At 37.3% G+C, this 24223-nt stretch overlaps 1 protein-coding gene across 50 annotated transcripts in view; it reads right to left on the reverse strand.

The window, feature by feature from the left end:
- Positions 1-2575: 2575 nt before the first annotated feature.
- Positions 2576-24223, reverse strand: part of RIMS1 (regulating synaptic membrane exocytosis 1) — a 490044-nt gene continuing 468396 nt past the window's right edge. For all 50 annotated transcript variants that reach the window (XM_078055149.1, XM_078055110.1, XM_078055148.1 and 47 more), the window contains 5 exons: positions 13349-13487; positions 11054-11166; positions 7186-7287; positions 6434-6573; positions 2576-4908 (listed from right to left, as the gene is read on the reverse strand). In XM_078055149.1, the coding sequence (XP_077911275.1) occupies positions 4690-4908; positions 6434-6573; positions 7186-7287; positions 11054-11166; positions 13349-13487 (713 nt within the window). In that variant the 3' untranslated portion in view covers positions 2576-4689. The remainder of the gene's footprint in view (positions 4909-6433; positions 6574-7185; positions 7288-11053; positions 11167-13348; positions 13488-24223) is intronic.

The following is a 24223-nucleotide window of genomic DNA, read 5'->3' on the forward strand; positions in this document are numbered from 1 at the left end:
TACCAGCATTTTTGCCACACAGCTAATTGGCTGTAAGGTAATTTTGCTATAAAAGATAAAATCACAAAAAATAAAAGAATGAATAAAATTTTAACAAATAAAAATTCATTAAAAAGGACAGAATGAGACATGAAAAATGAGTAACAAAATTAAAAACCCTTTATTGTGAAATACTAAATATTTGAATACATTTAAAATGTATGTAGATTCATGGCAGTGCTATGCCAATAACAGATTGTGTTTTGTGGACTGTACCTAAGTACTTGTCTCTGAAGTCCTTCATTATATTATATACATTTTTTTTTGCTCTGTAGACCATTATGAGAGCTAAGATTGACATAGTATAAAATGGGAATACTGTGTCAATGGAGAGATGAAACCAAGCTGTCAACCAGTTGATGAAACCAACAAACTGTCAAATCAAACCGTCAATCAGTTTTTTGTCTGGTTTTTTATCTGATAGGGCAAAATTGCATGATAGCCAATGAGTTATGTGGTGAAAATGTTTGTGGCAAAAATACTTGTGGGCAAGATGTCTACAGTAAAGATGCTTATGGGTAAAGTACTTAGAACCAGTACTTTACCAGTTGGTTGGCGGTTGCGTTGAGGCAGAATGGTTTGGGTTAGAGTTTTTTTTTTTTTTTTTTTTAAGGATTTTATTTATTTGACAGAGAGAGACACAGCAAGAGAGGGAACACAAGCAAAAGGAGTGGCAGAAGAAGCAGCAGGCTTCCCGCGGAGCAGGGAGCCCGATGTGGGGCTTCATCCCAGGACCCTGGGATCATGAGCTGACGCTTAATGACTGAGCCACCCAGGCGCCCCTGGGTTAGGGTTCTTTCCCTTCTTTCCCATCTGATGGACTCTTCATTCTTAAAGATCTAGCTCCACTCTCAGGGCATAATGGAGGATGCAAAGTGTTTAGCAGGGCGGGCTCTGGAGTCAGACTTTGGTTCATATCCCAGCTCCATCACTAACCAGTGATGTGACTTTTGGCCGGTTATTTAACTTCTGCAAGCTGCAGATCCTTTATGTGAAATAGGGTTATAAGAGTTCTTAACTCTTAGGGCCATTGTGAGAATTGAAGGTAATCCCATAGCCCTTTGTATACAAATCAGAATACATTGCTGTAATTATTTCTTTATGTCATGATTTCTCTCTTAGTAGACAAGGAGCTCCTTTAGACAGGGTCAGTTTTGTTTTGTTTTTCATTTTTACATCCCAAGTAAATACCATAACATCTAGTACCCAACAAAGCCCTTAATAATGTTAGTTAAGTATAACCAGATCATATATCTCAGGCTGGGATTTCCGGATATTAAGTTGTCAGAGTCAGCAAGAAACCATGAAGACAGCAAAATTGCTTTTCCTACGGTTACTTCCTCTCTACCATTGTAAGCCCTGAAGTCATAATGCCGGGAAGACTTACCTGATTTGATGAGAGATTTCTGCTTTTCTGTCTCTGTCTAGACAAAGAATTTTAAGGCTGTACTCAGTTGCCTCCTATTTTAAAGTCAGACTTGCCCTGCCTCCCCCACCAAGTTATGTGCATTAAACAGCTCAGCTCTGACGGCTTGTTGTAAACTGAACTGATCTGTTGTTTTTGTCTTCTTGACCCAACCTAACAGATAATTTCATGTCTTGTAGACCAAACAACTGGTTGACTCAATAGGGTAAAATTCAGTCAACTGTTTAAAACACTTTAAACAACTGATGTAGTGACATGTCTCACATTGCTTTATTGTCTCAAATTTGATATTGATTTAGTTGTGTTTATTTTGCTTTAAATCAAAGCCAGTGTGGTCTATGAAAATATTAAGGGCTTTTAAAAGGTGGAGACCAGATCCCAACAGTTACTTTACTACAAATAAGCTGCAATATGAAATTATTCCTTACCAAGTATTTTGTGGGGACGATGATTATGAAATTCATGAACACATTTTTGGAGAAGAAAAGGAAGAGTTGTAAAATTAAATTAAGAAAACTAATAATTTATCTTTTAACATATTATTTATAGAGACTCATCTACTGTATTTGAAGATATATTTATTCCCTAAGATCTACTGAAGATAATTTAATGGATTGCTTGGTTTGTTAAGTTGGCCTAATCTAAGGCAAAGATCTACAAATCAGTCAGGGGTTCAAGGAAAGATGATGGAAAGAAGAACCAGGTGCTTTGATGAGAGACGCAGGAGTTAATATTCTGATATGTCACATAGCTGGAAATGATTTGGCAATTGGACAAGAGAGTTGTCTCTTTTATTAGCACACTCAAACAGCAGCAGAAAAACAACCTTCCATTTGATTCTTACTGAGATTTATTGTTTTTAATAATGCCACTTTTCAGAAGTATAGTCATGTGCTCACTTAGACAGGCTGACAAAGTGAAAACTTGTATGTGATGCAAAGTACCCTTTGGGCGTAGATTAAGACATATATAGTGCAGTGACAAGTCAAGTCAAATGCCCACAGCAGACAACAAATCCCAGCCTCCCTTTCCCAAGATCTGGCTCCCATTTTGCACCATAGAACCCACAATGAAAATCTGGCAAAACATAGAACACAGATGGCTACCAACTGACATGAAAAGTAAATTTTATTAAACATGTTTACATACATGAGTTGTTCATTTTAAAAGCACAGGGGAGTGTTAAGACAAGTGGTCAAAATAGAAAGATACTACCCAATTATAATTAGTTGATTGTTGGCCACTAAGACAGAACGGAATCTAGTAGAAGTGCACCAATGCTTCAGTTCTTCCTGCTCAGCATGGTGAGTAGTGGTCAATCTGTGCCCTGTGGAATGACGGGCAGGTAATTCTGGCATGTGTAAATAATAATAAGTAATTCACTGGGTGCAGGCAGTATGTCTATGGATTAAAACCTAGTGTGTACACAGTGTCTACATGTGGTGCAGCCCCACGGGAGGAATCTACACCAAAATATTAATTAGAAGGAATTTGGTCCATACTACATCATGTTTTCCAGAGGGTAAAAAATAAAGTCCATCTATAGACATTTCACCCCAAACTCATAGACGGAGTCTGGCTAAAACCTGCAAAATGTCTATAACAAAAACGGATGGCTTAGATTTCTTGGTTATTTCAGTAATTAACGAGCAAACTGTACAAGTACATGCAACATACAAGCTGGCCTAATGTGGAACTAACATACATTATTAAATAACCTTCTGTGGTTTTTTTCATTTTTTCTTTTCTTTTTTACTTTTTTTTTTTTTTAACAAAACGTGCATGCAGCTTTGAACAGTTCCAAGTCATGCTGCTCTATTTGTGTGATCACAAAAATTGAGTGACTCATAAAAGGAGGGAGAACATATCAGTGCACTCGCAGAGTCTGCACTTTGTAGCACGTATACAGAATGTCACAAGGGAAATTCAAGGCCAAGAAAAACTCAGATGAAGAAAATGCAAGTTGAAAGTTGACTTTGTTTTATTCCCCACCCCCCAAAGTAAGATACTTTGCATTAAAAAATCAAGCTTTGTGCTTGCATCAATCTCAAAGAAATGTAAATTAAAATTGGATAAAAACATTACTTTAGTGCAGAATATTTCAGCTGGAATTTCCAGTGCAATACTGGACAGCTCATACCATGCTCTTTCCAGGGCAGATGGGTGTGTCTACACTGAGACATGGCCGAGAAGCCTGGGCATAGCTGAAAGTGTCTTAGGCTCAAATCTGTTTCTAGTCACCATTTTGGGAAGTCAAAAGTATGGTTTATACACACGAGCATATACTTTTATGGGGGGATATCAGGAAGAAAAAGTTATTACAAGGAGTGTTTCCAAAGTACAATTATGCGGTTAGTTTTAGTTCCCAGCATTAGTTGCAGATTGACTTCTTTAAAAGTCTTCCATGAAAAACAATGGAAAAAATAAATTAACTTTTTAGAACACAAACAGATTATTTTTCATTTAAAAAAAGTGATTCTGTGATTATTTGTTCCAGAAGATAACTTTTTGTTTTCTGGGTTTCCGCACATAAGACTGAAGGATTATAAAATGAAAGCCAGTGAAACCCTTCATTGGCCTCATCTTGCCTGGTAGTTGCACACTTTGGGGAGATGCCACAGAGACTGTTTCAGCCCTTTTTTGGTGCTTTTGGGAAAAGAAAGGAAGGGTCTTTGTAAGCATCATGAGGCCTGTCATGACATATCCAAAAATAGTGGAAATAACAAATACAGTGAAAAATAAAACAAATCAAGAAACCAAAACCCATCAAACAACACACAAAAAAAACACACAGAAGAACACAACTTTTCAAACACCAGGGAAATAACACTGCTTGTGGTTTGTACAGAAATGTGTAAAATACAACTTTTCAGAGTGAGAGTTTCCAGTTTGTTCAATTTGGGGTGTGTGTGTGCCTGTGTGTGTATGTGTGTGCATGTGTGTGTGTGTGTGTGTGGATTTGAAGTTTCCTCTTTTTCTGTTTGTCAGAAGCATCAGTGACTCTCACTAGCATGTTGACTCTTACTGTAATTTGATAAACTGCCTTGTTCTGTCATATGAAGCCAGGTTTTAAACGACAAGTGGGACATATTATTGAAAAACTACTACAGGCAAAACACAAGTTGATTGTCTGTCTCCAACAATGCTTTTGATCATGAAATATCTGGTTCAGATTATTATCCTGAAAGGTAGAGTTTCACTGGAATGACTCTGGTATGAGTTCACTATGAGCGGATGCAGGGAGGCCCAGTTGAACTTTCCAGAGATGACTGGGAAGCCCGGCGGGTTAGGGGAGTGAGTGTGGGATCCACCAGGGATGATGGTGGGAATAACTTGTACCATCCGATTACCATACTGGATAGATCGAGTTCTTCCAACAAGATCTGAGCCACACCCATAAAGCATTTATGGTCCATTCTGCCATAGTCCCCCCACACAATCACCTGCAGAGACAGAGAAATGCAATAAAACTTGAACGTCTCTTTCTTTCACATTTGAAGAGTTGAAAGCAACTATTCTGTAAAAGTGGGCCAGTCAGGGAAGCAGAGGAAATGAATATAACGGACACCAAGGAGGTAGAACCGATAGAAAGATACTAACACTAAGGTGCTCAAAGAGACACTTCCCAAGAATTTTTAGATCTGACAGAGTGCAGGTAATGTTTCCCTAGTCAATGAGGGGGATTAGCTACATAAACCATGTTAAAGAAATAAACATACAAGTTTGTTTATATGCGAATTCAATACCTTCTTTAGTAACTACTATCTTGTAAGTGATGTGCAGTACCATAAAGATATAAAAATTAAAATTTGTGCAAGTTAGCAGGGCAAAACAACGTAATTCAGTGTACGGTAAAGTGTGTATACGATGAAGTATGTATAAAGAATGAGAACATGCATTACATTTCTTTTATGTTATGTACTTGTTAGTGAAGGGACAGGTTGAAAAATAATTGTAAGCACACATTGCCTTTTGAGCATTTGCCTGACAATTCTGATTTGATCAAATGATTAGTAAGTCAGAGAGTTTACGGGCAGTTAGCACAATCTGGGTCAGCTCCTCCTGGTGTCAGAGAAGCATTCCATTACACTTACTCCTACTCCTAAGGTTCTGTTTTCCAATCCTTTGGTCATCTGTAACGGTTCTCAACTGAACTCATTCCCCAGCTTACAGACGCAGGAGTGGCGAAACCTGCCTTTTCAATTTACTGAGTAATCTTGCCAAATTATTTAATCTCTGTGATCCTCATACATAATCTTTAAAATGGGGATTATGATATTTTATGCACATGGTAGTTAAAATGTTTAAAAGAAGTGATGTATGGGGGCGCCTGGGTGGTGCAGTTGGTTGACCGTCTGACTCTTGGTCTTGGGGTCATGAGATGGAGCCTGAGTCGGGCTCCGCGCTCAGCATGGAGTCTGCGTGGGATTTTCTCTCCCTCTGCTCCCCCTTGCCCCCGCCACGTGCTCTCTCTAAAATAAATAAATCTTAAAAAAAAGAGGTAATGTATGTAATTTCTTAACAATGCATCTGACATTCACCAGTCCTGAATATTCCCCTTTTTTTTCCTTTCTTCCTCTTTGTATCCCATGTCTGGCACACAGTAATGCTCAATAAAACATGAGCATCATTTGTCTTGATTATCTGTCTCCCTCCCTACCTCCCTACCAACCTACCTACCTATGGAGAAGAGGGGGTGTGGAAAGCAGGGCAAAAGCAGAAGGAGAGGATGGAGAGAAGGAAAAAAAGAAGGGAGAGAAAATAAAAATTGTGTTTTCCCTTAGATCCATCAGATATTTTTACTACTACATATTGTTTATATTGTAAGTTAACAATTTGTCTTTTTCTACTCAAGGATGTCACACTACATTTCTCCTCACTGAAACCTATTCTCATGTTTGACCATCTCCTCAGAGTTTATATGGATAATGTGGACATTACAATGTAAACCGTCACACTGTTACCGACCTGAAGAACTTTACCCTGTGGGCTTTCGTCAAACACCAGGGACTGCTGATACAAAGGATCAAGGGTTTTTCGTGCAATTCTTGTCTTCTTCTTGGCTATACAGGCCCCGTTTTCCAAAAGATACACTTTGACGTATGGAGCTGAACAAAGTAATATTTAACATATAAGAAGTTAATCCTTCAAGTTAAGTTGATTTGATTAGAGAATGCCTTACTAGAGAATTAGAGATGCTTAGTGAAAAGTTTCCCGTTAACTATTTAAATCATTTTAAATTTCCGGTGCTCCATAAATTCTCTTCCTTAAAGCTCTTCTGTTACCACTACTGGCATTTTCCTCATTCCCAGTAAATGTGCGCAAAATTAACCCAAGACTGACTGACCTGGGGTAGAGCGGGCATCACAGTTCAGGTGTAGAACTTAAAGCTCATTGTTTCTTTTTTATGCTTAAAACTAAAAAAAAATTCCTTTTCATTTGTAAACGTACAGGAAAAAAATAACCAACACAAGCTAAGAAATACTCATAACTAAACTTTTCTTAATTTGATAATACTCTTCCTTATACTTTCTGACAGAATAATGGTGCAAGGAAAGCCCAGATCCATTTTTATAGAATCAAAGAATACAGAAAAGCTGCCTTTTTGATCAATCAGATGATGCAGAACGGAGCATATAGAATTCGAATGCAGCAAATATTTTGATTTCTTTTGCTTATGTCAGATTCTCTTGTCCAAACTCAGTACCACCTTTCCTTACCGGGTGTAGACTTGGAACCAGGTTTTTGTGTGAGACTTCGTGCTCTAATAACTTCGACTTCTAATTGGCCCTTTTTATCTTCCATTCCAATTTGTATGTCACCTGCAAATGGAAAGGAAGGAAAATGTCTCAGCTTCTTTGCAGTTACACACAGTTAAAAGAAATAGAGGTACACGACAGATTCCAAATTGTGATCTTCATGATTTTGATAAAAACCCTCATATTTAGAGCCCCTGGCTCCCACTTTTCTTCTCCTGCCTCCAAATCAGGTTTTGAAATGTTTCTATTCACTTTTTGGGTACTAATCCATGTTATGAGAGTCCCACATTAGTTTATAAATCACTTAATTACAGTAATACTGAAGTATTTAAGTTATTCTTATACTCTAGTAGGATTTCTTATCCTTTATATAACCTAGTATATAATACTTCTTAGTAAAAAAGTATAATTATCTGTATTTCCATTATCTAGAGAAAACCAATATTAATATTTTGGTGAATATCCCAGCAACCTCATAAGTACTTTCTCTTTCTTTAACTAACTTCTTTACTCCCTTTATTCCTTCTTCTCTCTCTCCCTTTCTTCATCTATCTATCTATCTATCTATCTATCTATCTATCTATCTATCTATCTATCTCATGACCATACATCCTCAATTTATTGACTATATGGACCAGTGAATGGGCATGTCATTACCTGTTTAACCAGATCCCTGTTGATGGAAATATAGGTCATCTATGTTGTTGCTATTATAAATAGCACTGCAATGAACAGCTTTATAAAGAATTTTTACACAGATTTTAAATTATTGGGTCTAATTAAATGGACAATCAAAAATTCCATGCATATTGCCAAGTATCCTTCAGAAAGATTGTGCCTGTTTGTACTACCACCAGAAGTATTTGTCTTCTCATATTCCACACCCACTAATAGGGGTATTAGGAATATGTCTAATTTTTACCAATCTGATGGTTAAAAAGTGATAATTTACATCTCTCTGATTAATAGAGAGGCTGAACATATTTCTAAATATTTTCAGTTTGTATTCTTCCTCTTACGTTTTGCCTGTTCATGTCCTTTTACTAAGGTGCTCATCATTTTCTGATTGATATGATACTTTATTTCTGAAAATGCTAAATGTAATTATTTCTAATTTTTTCTTAGTTAAATGATCTCCATTTTGTCAGTTGTGAATTCTCTTTATTTGCCAGGTCAGTTGATCAACTTTGTGGCTCTGGATTATTCATTAGTTTTATAACTCTGTTTTAGAACTCAGCTCCCAGATGTCTCTTTTGTTTTTGTTCTAATCACATACATGCATAGTTAAAAAGTCAAACTGTTCTATAAGTCTTCTTATTAGTATAAAAGAGTTCCATTCTCTCTCTCAACTTCTTGCCTTCCAAAAGTCACTGCTTTCAAGATTTTCAATATTTTTACCTGATTTATTTTTTACTGTTTGGCATTTGCCTCCCTATTTCTAAATACTATACTTATAAGGTATTTTCCTATGTTTTTCAGTTTTAGATATTATTATTAACTTCTAACTTCAATCTCTTACTGCCTTCCTACCCCTGCCATATACTTGAAACTTTCTGTCATCCCAATATTAGACTATCTAATTATGATTATGTAACATTACTTAAAAATGAGTGAACTAATGTAGTAATCCGAAGGGGTACGTGCACCCCAATGTTTATAGCAGCAACGTCCACAATAGCCAAACTATGGAAAAAGCCAAGATGTCCAAAGAAGATGGATAAAGAAAATGTGGTATATATATACAATGGAATATTATGCAGCCATCAAAAACCAAAATCTTGCCATTTGCAACGACATGGATAGAACTAGAGGGTATTATGCTAAGTGAAATAAGTCAATCAGAGAAAGGCATGTATCATATGATCTCACTGATATGAGGAATTCTTAATCTCAGGAAACAAACTGAGGGTTGCTGGAGTGGTGGGGGTGGGAGGCATGGGGTGGCTGGGTGATAGACATTGGGGAGGGTATGGGCTATGGTGAGCGCTGTGAATTGTGTAAGACTGTTGAATCACAGACCTGTACCTCTGAAACAAATAATACATTATATGTTAAAAAAAAAAAAGATAGTAGGAAGGGAAAAATGAAGGGGGGGATCAGAGGGGGAGACGAACCATGAGAGACTATGGACTCTGAGAAACAAACTGAGGGTTCTAGAGGGGAGGGGGGTGGGGGGATGGGTTAGCCTGGTGATGGGTATTAAAGAGGGCACGTACTGAATGGAGCACTGGGTGTTATACGCAAACAATGAATCACGGAACACTACATCAAAAACTAATGATGTAATGTATGGTGATTAATATAACATAATAAAATAAAATTTTAAAAAAATGAGTGAACTAGAATACTATGGTTACTTCTCATTTCTTGGACAGCTCTTCCTTTTCCCTATACTAAGTAAGTGTCTTTTTAAAAAGAATCTGCTAAATTTTTGTGTATATATCATTAGTTCAACCCCTTATTCTCTTCTGGTTGTTGACCTCTTCCATAAAATCAAACACATTAGGTATTCTGTAGATTTTATCTTATGGATTCTGGCAATTTGGACAAATTGCTTTTATTTATCTTAATTTAATTTAATTTTGTTTTATTTAAATTCAATTAGCCAACATATAGTATATCCTCAGATGTAGAGCTCAACAATTCATCAGCTGCATACAACACCCAGTGCAAATTGCTTTTAAAGCTTGCTGCAACTGTTATCTTTAGATTTTTCTTCACTATCGTCTTGGGTATCCCAACCATTTCTCTCTTGTGTTGAAACATTTATTTACTGGATTTTTTCTTCCTCTTTTTTTAGTTCCTATTTTTTTAAGTTCACTTAGTTCATTTTGTTGAGGTATATCCTCCAGTAACTTTCTGAGCAAAGTTGTGTATGAGGAAAATGTTTTGAGACCTTTCTTTGTCAGTAGGTTTTATTCCAGCCTGAGCCTTACTTGATAATTTGGAGGGCGATTGTACTCTACCTTGGAAATTAACTGTTACTCAGAATTTTTAAGGTAATATGAAGTAGTCTTCTGGCTTCTAGTATTATTATTGAGGAGTCCGACGGGAATCTGACTTTTGGTAATTTTGTATAGAATTATTTTTCCTCTTAGAAAACTTGTAGGATTTTCTATTAATCTCTGGTGCTGTGAGAGTCCACGATGATGATGTGCCTTTGTGTGGTGACCTATTTTCATGCATTTTGCTGAGAATTCCATGGAAATTCATGTCCTTCAGGGGAATAGCTGTTGCACCTGTTACATGTCAATTTCTCCCTTCGTCATTTTTCTTTTAACTTAATTTAAGGTATATTTTGCTAGTAGAAGTTTTCAATTTATCTGTCTTTGGTTTGACCCTTTGAAAAGTTCTTTCCCACTCCAAGAGCACAGAAACATTAATTAAGTGTTTTCAGTATTTTCTAGTGTCTTTCTCCACCCCAGTTTTCTTTTATAATTGAGTATAAAATATTTTTATAAGTTCTGAAGTAGGGAGGCAATTTCATTGTCTTTTTTTTTGCTTATTAAAACAGTTTTGCCAACATCCCTTACTGAATAATCCATCATCTTTATGTGCTGTGAAATGCTACCCTTATCCTACATTTGGATCTATTGTAGACTCTCTATCTTGATGGAGTTTTCTGATAATTCAAAGATGTATGACTAACTTTATTCATTTTGCATAATGTCTCAAGTGAGAAACATGCATCAGAAATTAGAATAGTCATTTGAAGCCAGAATTACCCTTGCTAAAATGTTGCTTCTCACTTATATTACTATTATGATACTTTAAATGACCTTGTCAATCATGAAACATCAGTTTTCCTGTGGAAAAAAATGATTCTTACCCATTGCAGGGGTGGCAAGGGTTTGGCGGCCAACAAGCTGAGCTGGTCCCAGTCCATCAAGAAAATCACTGAATTGGCTGTCTGCTCCTAGTCGTACTCCAGGAAATATTAAGCTATTAGTAAAAGGACAAAAATCAAAACATTAGATCTCCTAGAATTCTTTTCATTAGTTTCCATTTAACTACTAATTCTGATCACAACTATAAACATTAGACAGTTTACATTGATTCTTTGCATTCATTGCCTCTGAACCAAGTATATAAAGTACAGCACTGATTGAGAAAAGGCCTAAATAAACTCTCAAGTTAAGAGTTGATGTTCTGTTCAGGAGAGCTTAGTTGTCGTTTTTAATATACTAAGTTTTCTGGACATTTACAAATACAAATCCCTACATAAGTATATTGCTGACATAACATATAAGATGCAAATTTTTATATCATGAACTCTACATAAATAATTGTTCATGAACATTAAGTAACATTAATGCTAAGTTTAAAAAAATGCCTGGTAATTTCTTCAATAAATGTTATAGCAAAGTACAAATTCTTATTTACAAGTAAAAATGCTTAATTTTTTCATTTTTTAATGAACTACATTTTTATATTATCTGAGATTTTCATTCAGTTCAAATGGAAAAGAATTGATTAGACTATGCCCATTTCTTTTTTTTTTAAATAAAGCGTTTTTTTTTTTCAAAGATTTTATTTGTTTATTTGAGAGAGAGAGAGAGAGCACAGAGGGAGAGTGAGAGGGAGAAGCAGCCTCCCCGCTGAGCAGGGAGGCTGACGTGGGACTCGATCCCAGGGTCCTGGGATCATGACCTGAGCTGAAGGCAGAAGCTTAACTGACTGAGCCACCCAGGTGCCCCTAGACTATGTCCATATCTTACTACACCCTGACTGCCTGAATTCCCTGGGCCGTAAGCTCCAGCAGAGAGTGACTATGCTCTTCTTGTTTATTGATGTATCCTGGGCAACAAGAACCATGCCTGCCACGCAGTTGGACTTCAATGAGCATTTTTTGAATAAGCACGTTTCGATAGGGACTTATTGTTTCCAGTGTGCTTTCTCACATATTACTTCCTCACAATCAAGGGAATTAGAGAGGGCATATACCATGATCGCATCCAGAGACTATGAAAATCAATCTGTAAGAGGTTAAGTGGCTTATCCACCGTGGAGGTAAATATTATTTGATTTATTAGTTTTATATCAGAAAATAATGTCTCCTGTCTTTCATTTGCACATTGCATTATAATACTTCATCAAATATTGGAATTTTGTCAGCAAGTTCATCTCCATAACTTTCGTTCCTGCTGATTTTTGCTCTTAGCTGTATCTTGCTGGGAGCATGCATACCAATCATTTGATCAAATAAACCCTAGTTTCGGGAATGGGAAAGCACATCATGAACAATAACTTGGCATAATTTTATTTCATTTTCTGAACAAAATTTAAAAAATGCCAGTAAAGTAAAATAAATTATTACTATTAGATTGGTAAATGAGATTTCTGAATGGCAATAAATGAATAATTATAGAAAATTTGTACACGGTCAATCCCCAAGTAACCCACTACAGGATAATAATTACTTAATTGTAAGATCTATAACCTCAGTAAAAGTTTGGTTTTATCAGAAAAATTCTCAAGCATAGAGAAATGCAGGGTTTTTCTTGTGTAGGATCTATATGTAAAAGCAAGTAAGCAAAACACAAATCTAGTTAAATTTTTTAAAGATTAATTAACTAAAACTCTTTAACCAGAAAAATAAATTCTGGGCTTTTTTCCTAAGATAAAAATGAGTTAGTGATGTTTTAAAAACAAAAAAAAATTTAAATTGCTTATTATCAGAGTGGTAGACTTCCAACAACTCAGAAACAAAAATTCGTTTGGAGAAAAGTAGGAATATGGGAAATCAAGTCTCACTTCTAAATTTTAATTCAGATTTTGGTGACCGGGCCAATGAGTTTCCCCACCCGAAATAATCCATTAAATGTAGCATTTCTACACTAAAAACATCCAGGAATGGACTATTGTGAGCTTTTCTGGACGATGGAGATCAGTTTATTCATGTTAACCCAGCTTTTCTTCAGACCTCTGAAAGGTCTGAGCGACCAGGTGCAGAGGTATGTCCCTGTGTACGTATCATAAGAGGTAAGGCTGTTTTAAAACATGGAGGGTTAAACTCCTAGTTAAATAGAGAAGCGGCGCCGTAACCGCTGGTGGCTTTGTTATTTTCCCTGCGACCACACAAGCTGTGGTTCTAAAGCCATGCAGAGGTGCTGCCATCACTTACTTTCCCTCGGAGCTGTAACTGTTGATGCTGCCGTCAGTAGACTCTCGACTTGGTTGCCTTACCATCTTCCTCATTTCGGCTGCCATTCCTGTTTCTGTGCTTCTCTGGATGGTACTTTTTAACTTCTTGTGGCCTGACTCTGACAAGAGAGAGTAAAAGAAACTCTAAGTTTTGTTTAGGCCGTTTCTCCCCGAATGTTGACTGATTCTGCAAATAAAACAATTATGCATATAATTAAAAGTTTACTCAGAAAAAGAGAGTCTAAGAGAATAATCTGATTCGCTGAATCTCTTTGCCCACATATGCTTTGGCGCAGAGGGGCAGCAGTGGAGGGTAGACCCCTGCCCCAGGCCCGGAGACTGCCTGAATCTCAGGGAACCAACATGAGCTCATTGCAGTATGGCTGCTCAAGTTATCAACTGCAGGGAAAAAACTGGCTGCATTATGTGGAAAGAGAATGCTGAACAACCTAAAAGGTTTTTCCCCAATCTGGAGTGTTCCAAATGTGTGGGAACAGACCTAAATGAATGGGCCTTGTCCTTTAAAGGAGAAAAGGTGCAGGGAACCAAGCATGAAAAATACCACAGTTCTGGCCATGTATCAACAATCCCATAAAGAGGAACGGTAGTATTTTATTTAATGATTTTTGAAACACTTTACCATACACATTCTCATTTGAGATGGCACATAGCATACCTATGGAGGTAGAACAGGTTTTATCTTAACTCCAAGCCTCTACGGCTCTCTCATGCTTGTTGCCTCAGCTGCATGACTTCTGACTGGCAGTTTTGGGTGGAAGTCTCTTTTTGCATTGTGAATTATAATGGCTGATCATTTTCTTGATAAACTCTAAGTTCAGAGCAACTTCCTCAAGCCACTTTGAGATGCACTAACCGACATTCTATTCACAGCATGGAAATGAAATTCTAAAACACTTATTTGATTAGAACAATACCAAAAGGTTAGACAAACACTTAGACTTTTAATACCTGTCACAGTTTTTCCATCTACACATTTGATATGTATTTCTGGTTTTCTTTCAGTTTTTCATATAGTATCATTTAATCCCCATTAATATATGAGAAAATGCTTTATAAACTCTTCAACCCTCATAAAACCTCTGTGAAGCAGGTGCCCCAAAACACTCCTAATTAAACCACAGGAAAGACTGTATGTTTTCCTCTCATTTTTGGTCACTGCAATCCTATTGTAGATTGTCTAATAAAAAAAATAATTGATTATACTATATGGACTCAATGCTGAATATTCTCTACATAAGAGCCATGGCAATTCCTTAAAAACATAAATCTGAATATGTCATTCCCTTGCTCAAAATTTGTGCTGCTTTATCATCAAAACTAAAAGAAAATCCAAAATTGTTACTATGGCCCATAAAATGCCTGGTCCCTGGCCACCTCTCAGATCTCACATGCTGCTCCTCATCCCTGTGGTCCTTGCTCTCCAGTCACGTGGCCTTCCCACATTTTCTTGATAACGCCAAACATGCTGCTTCAGGGTGTTTTCCTGGCTTTCCCTTCTGACTTTCTTGCCTTGCTCCCTCACTGTATTCAGGTCTCGGTGCCAATGTCACCCCCTCAGAGAGGCTTTTTCTGATCCTTATCACTTTCTATCTCCTTGCCATGCTTGATTTATAGCACTGTTCTGCCATTAAACTTCAATTTGTTTGTTGTCTGTTTCCTCAATTAGAATTCATCTCTTTGAGGAGAGGGACATTGTGAATATTGCTGTTATCCCTAGTATCTAGAACATTGGTATCAACTCAGTAACAAGATCACACATTTTCCTCATTCTATTTAATGTAACTAACTATAATACAAACAAACATGTCTCTATTTTTTTTAATGACTGCACCGTTGGGTGGTGTCATAATTAAGCCATCTCCTTACTGATGAGCACTTGGAATGTTTCCAGTTGTTACAGGAGAGTTTTTATAGAACACATTTCTAGAGGTTGAATGCTAGTGAAAGGGTAGGAATCTGTTTTGTCTTAATAGCTATTTCTAAATTGCCATTTAGAAACATAGTAATTTAAATCACTCTCACCAACATTCATAGGGATGCACCCATTTTCCCAACTACAGCTCAGGGAGTCTCTACTTTTCCCCTTCTAGTCTCTATCTTGCCTATTTGGCTCATCATTGTAGAACTTGTACACTTACTGAAGGCAGTGACTTCATTTATGGACATTCTAGTGCTGTTTTTATTTATATATTTAGTTATTTATATATTGTGCCTCCTTCCCAAATGTAGTTCCTTTATGAAGTCACTGTGGTAGAGCGAGACTTCATTCACGCACACACACTGGCTAGATTCCACCTGAGGGGTAAAGGCGAGCCCCAGCCACGTATTACCAAAGTGAGCTCAGCAGAGTTGTGCAGATGTTTCCCCAAAGCAGCAGAGGCAACAAACCCAGGGTGGAACATCAGATTCTTACTGAGAACAAGGACTATCATAGCTAGAAAAAGGAGGGCAAACTTTAAATCTAAACGGTGAGGTGATGCTGGAAACTGGAGGAGAAACACTTAAGAGGATCGTAGTGGGGAGGTTCAGGTTATTTGTTCATTCAGTTTTTCATTTATCCATCCACCCAACAAATATTTACTAAGCACCTACTATGTGTCACACACTGTTCTAGGTGTACTGATGAATGACAAATTTCCTGCTATCATGGAGCTTACATTCTAGTGTGTGTATACAACCAAGGCGATGCACAAATAAATAAATATATGCTTGTAGTAAATGCTATGGAAAAAAAAAAACAGGCAGGATAAGGGGGGATAGAGAGTGACAGGGTAGAGCAGCCCTGGTTTTATTATAAAGGGTAAGGGTCTCATGAATCATCAGTCTGGAGGAAGTGAGGCCACAGGCTGTGAGGGAACAGGGAAGTAACACCCGTAGGGGGACTGGTCCTGGTGATTGTTGGGGGGGGAGGTTGAGTAATGGTGGTCAGGAGGGGGCCACTGTCTTCTCAGTAGTGCACAGCTTTCCTCTGCAGTCTTTCCAATGTTGATGTTGACTCTGGTCAAAAGGCTCTGTGGCCAGAGATCTCAGGGCCCTATGTGCCCCTGGCAGGGCAGATGACAGGGGCAGAGTAGGCTCATCACGTAGGCTACTTCCTAACACAGGTTTCACATGGTTGTTACTTATTACATATTTGTTCAATGAATGAAAAAATTAAAAGTGAAGAGTCTGTTAATTTGTTTGCATTATTTAATTGGGACATCAAGTATTCTTAAAGAAGAGTATATTTACAGGGTATCCTAACATTCTTGAAGCAGTTTTAAAACTTAATAGCTTCCAAAATGTAAATGGTACACACTTTGAGAAAACATCATTTAAGAAGCTGGTTATTCAACTTTCTTTTATACTTACTTAATTTTATGAATTTGAATACATTTTTAAAGTTTTAGTTTTAGTCCTTTTGAAGACACCAAATATGCACTGATAGTTAGCTCTTGTCTTATTCATGTTAATAAATATTCAATGAAAAGAGCTTTGATGGGGCGCCTGGGTGGCTCAGACAGTTAAGCGTCTGCCTTCAGCTCAGGTCATGATCCTGGGGTCCTAGGATCGAACCCCACATCGGGCTTCCTGCTCAGCGGGGAGCCTGCTTCTCCTCCCTCTGCTGCTCCCCCTGCTTGTACTCTCTCTAATAAAAAAAAAATTTAAAAAATCTTAAAAAAAAAAAGAGCTTTGATGAACTAAATTTTATAAAGGCCCAGGTAAAAACTGAATAAAGAGTTCTAGCTATGGATTTAAATTCATATTTAAATTCACAACAGCTTTAATACTATTTAGAATGCAAGGGTTGGAAAGAACTTTGTTTTATAGATGTGGAAACGAATTTTGGAGATGTATAACTCATGCAACAAATACTTGTTCAGCACTTACACTGAGCCCAGTCTCTTCCAGTCTCTTGCTGGTGATACAGCAATGAACGCAGTAGACAAAAATCCCTTTTCCTAATGGAACTTATATTCTAGTGAGTATAATGATTTGTTCAACATCATGCTAGTGAGCAGACGCTGGATTAGATCTTCTGAATCTCAGTCTTGTGACCATTCTTTTATACCACAGTTTAGGAAAACACAAAGTCTAATCTCATTTTACAAACAGAACAGTGGTTTAGCTACACAGATAATTTCATGTACACATTCTCATATGGGCTTACAAATTCATTTAAAATTTTTGTTAAAAGCACATATATTCTATACAAGTACAAATGTATATAATTATCTGTATCTATCTCTGTACGTATGTTGTGATTATAGCATAAATACATGTTCCCTAGATGAATTTTAAAAATTTCAATATAATGCATTAAACCACTAAGTGATATCACCATTATTTAACAATTATTTGTATCCATTGAAGAATCATTGACCTGGTTAAGACATGAAGTCTCCTATCAAATTATGACATGAAACCTTTGACTTGAAACCACTGTCCCAAGTATTATATGAAGAACAAAAGGATTAGAAAACTAGCCCATTTTATACTCTGTATTCACAAACACATGAAAAAATCAGTAAAATCTGTATCATTTGGGAACAATTATTTTCCCCTGCTTTGGCAGAACAAACTTTCCCTTATAGAATGTTTCAGAATGTGTCATCTTTACATATTATTTCTCTCTTTTCATAGTAAGAGATGTATGTTATATTTAGAAACACCCCCACTGATGTTTTAATTCATTCTGTAAATACTCATTAAGCAGCAAGTACCTATAGTCTAATTGGCATTTTTCTAGGTGGGGGAGCTACAACAGTCATTAAGACAGGATCGTGCATATAATGAACAATTAAATAAGTTATGATAATTTTAAAACTGGTAATCATTATGAAAAAAGCAAACGAAGCAGAAGAGACTGTCCCAGTAGAGTGAATTAGTTTTGATCCACTGGGCAGAAGCCACTTCTGAGAATGTAAACCGTGCAAAGATCTGAAAGAAGTATTATCCAGGCAGAAGGAGCAAGTGCAAGAGCCTGAGGAGTGACTGACCTTCCTTGGCTTGTCTGAGAAAGCTCTGAAAAGCTGAAGTATGATGGATGAGAAGATGGAGTGGGAGAGGCTGAAGGAGCTGGAGGCGCATGACCTGCTGGAAAATAGCCTGGATTTTGTGCTGAGTATAATGGGAAGCCACAGGGAAGGGTCATGATCTGATTTACATTTTCAAAGGATTGTTCTAGCTATTGTGTGGAGAATGCATTGTAGGAACTAGAAGTGGAAGCAGAGAAGAACTGGAGAGCTACTTTCCTACCTACAAAGAGACAAACAGTGGCTTCGGTTAGGGAAGTAGTGGCAGAGATAAGGGAAGAGGGGAAGGTTGGGTTATATTCTGAATGGAACTGACAGTATTTGCCCTATTACATGTCTAAGTGGTTCAGAAAGAAAGAACATATCCATTCACTTTCAGGCTTTCAGTGAGGATAACTAGTTGAATGGTAGTGTCATTTACTGAAAAGGAAGAGGAATTCATTGTGAGTGGTGGAAATGATGAGCTCTCTCTTGGATATTTGAGGGGCTTCCTAAATAGCTATGTGGACAGTAAAGTTGGAAGTGTGCGTATGATCACGACCACGAGGGACAGGTTAGGGTTGGAAATAGGTCAGTCGGTAGTTAGATGGACAGACAGACAGGATGTATTGGCATACAGATGGAATTAAAAATCTATAGTACTAAATGTAATAGGGAGGAAGTATAGATAGAGATAAAAAGAGTAGACAAAATAGAGCCTAGACTATTTTCCACATTTAGAGGTCCAGAAGAAAGTCAAGACTCTTAAGGAGCCTACAAAGGAAGACATTTTAAGGCATGGGGAAAGATAGCTAAGTGTCATTGTGCAGAAATCAGAAGAATAAAGTGTTAGAAGAAAGAAAAAAAGTGTTGTTTACTACTTAGAATTTTAGTAAGAAATAGGCACAGGACGTCTGGGTGGTCAGTCAGTTAAGCACCCGCCTTTGGCTCAGGTCATGATCCCAGGGTCCTGGGAATCGAACCCCAGATTGGGCTTCCTGCTCAGTGGGGAGTCTGTTTCTCCCTCTCCCTCTACCCTTCCCCCATCACCTGGCTAGTGCTTGAGCGCTTGCTCTCTCTCAAATAAATAAATAAAATCTTAAAAACAAAACAAACAAACAAAAAAAACCAGACACAGAAGTGATGATAGAGCTCGGCTCCATGGAGATCACGGATTTCAAGTGTAGATCTGGTGAAGCAGTAGGGTTGGGAGCTTAAAAGGAATGGCCAGTCAGAAGAGAGAATGAGAGACAAATAAGTAGAGGGAGCTCCTATGACTATTTTGAAAAGGTTTGCTGTGATTGAGAGGTAGTATTTGGAGAATCGCACAGGATATGTGGAGGTTGTCTATCTTTTAAGATATGTGACATTAGAGCCTGTTTCTATGCAGAAGGGAATGGTTAAATGCACAAGATAAAACATAACATTTTTAGATCTAATATTATTGGTTGGAAAGGTGGATAAACATAATGTCTGATAAATCATCTTTCCCATCAAAGTATTCTCTAATGACCAATGAATAGTCAATTTCATCAATTAATTGGAAAAAATCAGTAAAAGAATAGCACTGAATTGATTAAACAGTTGATTAAACAGTATCTTAAAAAGATAAATGCAGTGATATCCTATTAGCTCATGAAAAAAAACTATAGAGTAGATGCAGTCTTTTGGTTATCCTGAAAATGAAACTGACATCAGTGATAAAAATTATTATTATTTTTTTTTATGTACAGAGACAAAACCCAGTTATGTTTTTAAAAAGAAAAATTGTTGTAGTTATGTTTTGGTCACTCATTCCCTTGTTTACTTACTCAACAAACTATTCTCTGAGTGCTTTGGGCCCAGGACTGTATATGGAAGAATGGAAAGGAAAGCGGCCCTGCCCCCAGCCATGTCATCGCCTAGCAGGACAGACTGACAAGCAGAAGTTTAATTGTGATGCACTCTAAGTACAACACAGAGGACTTATTTTATATTTATTTAGCTTTAGGTATTTGTCTTATGTATATATTCGATTATATGGAGAGAGGAAGAGAAAGGGAAGAGAAGGAACAATTTAAACAGTGAGTGTGAGTCTGCGCTCGCTCTGCCACTGGATGAACATGGAACCTGGCGAGATCATAAGGTGAGAAATGCAAATCTTCTCTTTACTTTGTTTCAGTTCCTGAAGATAATCTGGTGTTTATGATGATCTCTAAAATAGGCTTCCTAAAAAAACCAACCCCCCCAAAAAACCCCCCAAACCCCCAAACCAACCACTTTATCCGGTGTCCAAACAAAGCAGCAGCAATTACAGTCAAATTGACAGTATTGGATACACTGAGAGACGAGACTGGTATCCAAGGGATTTTAAAAGGAAATTTTAACTCCATGCAGATGGTGAATGGGTGGCGGTGGGATTTGTATTTTAGGTGAAGAGAGCAGCATATTTAAAGGTCCTGACATGATAAAGAACATAGTCCCTTGAGAAAACTACCTTTCCAGAATGACCAGAGTTCTGTGAATGGTGAGTTGGTGGTAGGGCAGGCTCACATGGGCCTTTCCTCTAAGGCTCTCAAGGGGTACCATTACATACCATTTGGGTGGCTGTTGTACTGTTATTAGTGTTCTTAATGCTCTCAAGGTCTTGGTCCTCCCAATGCCAATATTACCCACATAAAGTTGTGTGTAATTTGTATTATATACAATCTGATATAAAGGTATTGTCAAAGGTCTTCAATAATCATTCTTTTAAAGAAAGTATCCAGCAGTTCCCCTTTGTTGATGTCGGATGCTCCCAATGTTGTCATAACCACGTAGAAATCTTTGAGGTAGTCTGTTCTAATAGTGCCACAGCTTTTCTTTCTTAGTTTTTAAACAAACAAAAATGTTCCTTTTGAGTTATGCCAAAGTTTTTTAAAAATATATTTCATCCCAACCCAGATAAGTACAACTTGTAAAAATTTCATATCTGAAGATTATTTTTAGAAAATTGCATGAGGGCTCTTTGACTTTATGGTTTCCCTCATTTAACCTCCATGTTAATCCTACAAGCCATAAAGTCCACAATTTCCCTTTCCTCTTCTCATTTTCCAGAGAGATTTATAATGAAAGAAATACAGTGGTCGAGAAAATAAAAATAGTATCATTAAGAATATTCTCGTGAGACAATGGAATAAATTCCCTTGATGATATTTTCAGAATACTTCAAATCTTTCTTGGCAATGTGCCTATCCTTTTTTATTTCACTGCCATAATCCAAAAGAGGTATTTTCTCTTGCTGCCACACTTGAAGTTCTCTGCAGATATGACTTCAGAAAAGGGATTCACCTGTACTGAACACTGACCTGTATTTTTCCAGCTCTTGTGTGGCTAATAGTTCTTCTCTGGTCAGAGACCTGGTATTGTTCTGAGCCTCTGTGAGGCCTGCCTGTCATAGCTGCAGACTTCACTCAACCACACTTGATCTCTTCAGCAAAACATCTGCCAATGTCACACTGATTTTTCCTCTTGCCTGGCTGGTGAAAATGTCAGCAATAGCAAGTTCAAGATGCTCTTTTAAATAATTTTCATGTTGCATTTAGTAAGGCTGCCAAAAAATACTTAGATGAAGTGGTTTACTGTCACTGAAACATACCACCTGTAACATATCCTATTTGGCCAAAGCCGTAAGATGGGAGCAGCCAAATGTTGAACTTCTCACTGCTGCAAATTGCTTTTGCAGCCTCAGTGTTTCCAGAGTGTTTCTGTGGTATGGACTCCTTCCCTGCCCCAATTCATAGGTTGAAGTTCTAACCAAGAGTATTTCAGGATATGACTGTATTTGGAGACGGGGCCTTTAAAGAGGTGATTAAGTTAAAATAACACCGCCAGGGAGGCCCTATTCCCCACCTTTCTGGTTTTCTTATGAAAAGAAGGCATTAGGACACAGAGAGAGACCACCATGGGAAGAGGGCAGCCATTTGAGAGCCAAGAAGAGAAGCCTCAGAAGAAAGCAAACCTGTCCACACCTTGATCATGGACTTTCAGCATCTAGAACTGTGAGAAGATAAGTATCTGTTATTTTAAACACCCCATCTCTGGTACTTTGTTATGGTAGCCTTAGCAAACTAATGGATCTAGGGAGTGGATACTGTTACTTTAATACTCTAAAGCCATCTTCTTATTTAATAAATGTGATGATTTAAATATAATTTAAAGCACCTAGGGATATCTAATCACCTAAATGGCCTGAGGTTGAGATTAAGCCCCAAATACTGGGATGAACTTGTTTCAGGTTTCCTTGATTAAAAAATGGTCTGAAGTGTACTTGGATATACCTAAATCATTTATTAACAACCCTATATGTTCAGGAAATAAGGTCTTAGATTTATTTTCCCAGGAGTAGTAAATATATCATACTTAGATTAATTTTTCTTTTTTTACTGTCCTTTAGTCTTAAATTAATACCATAGAAGAATCTGGATTTTATTTATTGATTATAAATCTAGAATATCTCCTTACTATCTACCATCCTGATTGTAAAAATAAAACAATACTTTAGGCTAAACCTTGTTTTATTGTATATTTCAGGTTTTGTTTTGATTTTTAAATTTTTGTTTAAATTCAAGGTATTACTATTTAGAGAATCTTTCCTCCTATCCAGTTTTGAAAGGCAGCCTAACATTCCAAGTCCTGGCTGAATAGGAAATTGTTGGAAAGGCAATTCTGGAACCTGAATGTCTGGATTCAAGTACCAGCTCTACCATGTATTAGTGCTGTGCCCGCAGCAATTTACTTGGCCTCTCTCCCTATGCCTCACTTTCCTTATTTATGAAAGGAGGAGGATAATAATACCTAGCTCACAGGATGATTCTGAGTAGTAAGTGAGATAATCCATGTAAAGCACTCAGGCAGTGTTCAGCACCTATTTAAGTTATATATTGTTACACAATAAGATCTCCAGTATTTTGTACAGGTTAAGTCTCCAAATTGCATAATGCTAATTCCCCTTGCTCTACCTCATATTTAACTCAAAATATTATTTAGAATGAAGCATAAATTATAACATGTCACAGAGACTACTTGTGCCCCCAATACCCATTCTTATCCTTTTCTCTTAGTGATAGAATTCCCCCATCCTATGAGCTAAAGACCAACCACATATCCCTTTCCTTCTTCCCTCTTGATGGCATGGGGACATAATGGTGGGAGCTGCAGCAACTACTCTGGACCTCAAGATGGAAGCACCTGTTGAAGTGGGCACAGCCTGGATGCCTGACATGATGGAGCCACTATACCCCTACTGGACTGTCCACCTGGACTGTTATATGATACTCTTGATTAAGTCACTGTATCTAAGGGTATCTTGTTACAGCAGTCTACCCTATATCATAGTACATAGTATTCTAAATAAAACCAGCGGGGATTTTTAAAAAATAAAATAGTAATTTTGTGAAAAGTACTGTCAACTCTTTAACTTTAGATAAGAAACTTGGGTTATATTGGATTGTTCCTCTATAGTTTTATATTTCGAAGAATAAGGCTCCACCTAACAGTAAACTTAATGGAAATTTTTCTTATGAAGTGTCAGAGGATGTAGGGTTAGAAGGGGAGAAACTAGCAATAAATAATGTTCATTAAGTACTGTTATTGTAGACAGGACTTCTGGGAAAGATGGTGGAGTAGGATGATCATTGGCTCACCTTGTCCCACAGATACACCTAGATAATACCCACATCAGTGTAAATAACCCAGAAAATGACCTGAACACTGGCAGAACAGACTCTCCACAGCTAACTGTAGAGAAGAGTCCACATTGAAGAGAGTAGGAAGGGCGAGTGTCTTTGAGAGGGAGGAATGCTGTGGACATGAAGAGGGAG

The sequence above is a fragment of the Halichoerus grypus genome, chromosome 9 (assembly GCF_964656455.1).
Source record: "Halichoerus grypus chromosome 9, mHalGry1.hap1.1, whole genome shotgun sequence".
Taxonomy (NCBI): Eukaryota; Metazoa; Chordata; class Mammalia; order Carnivora; family Phocidae; genus Halichoerus; species Halichoerus grypus.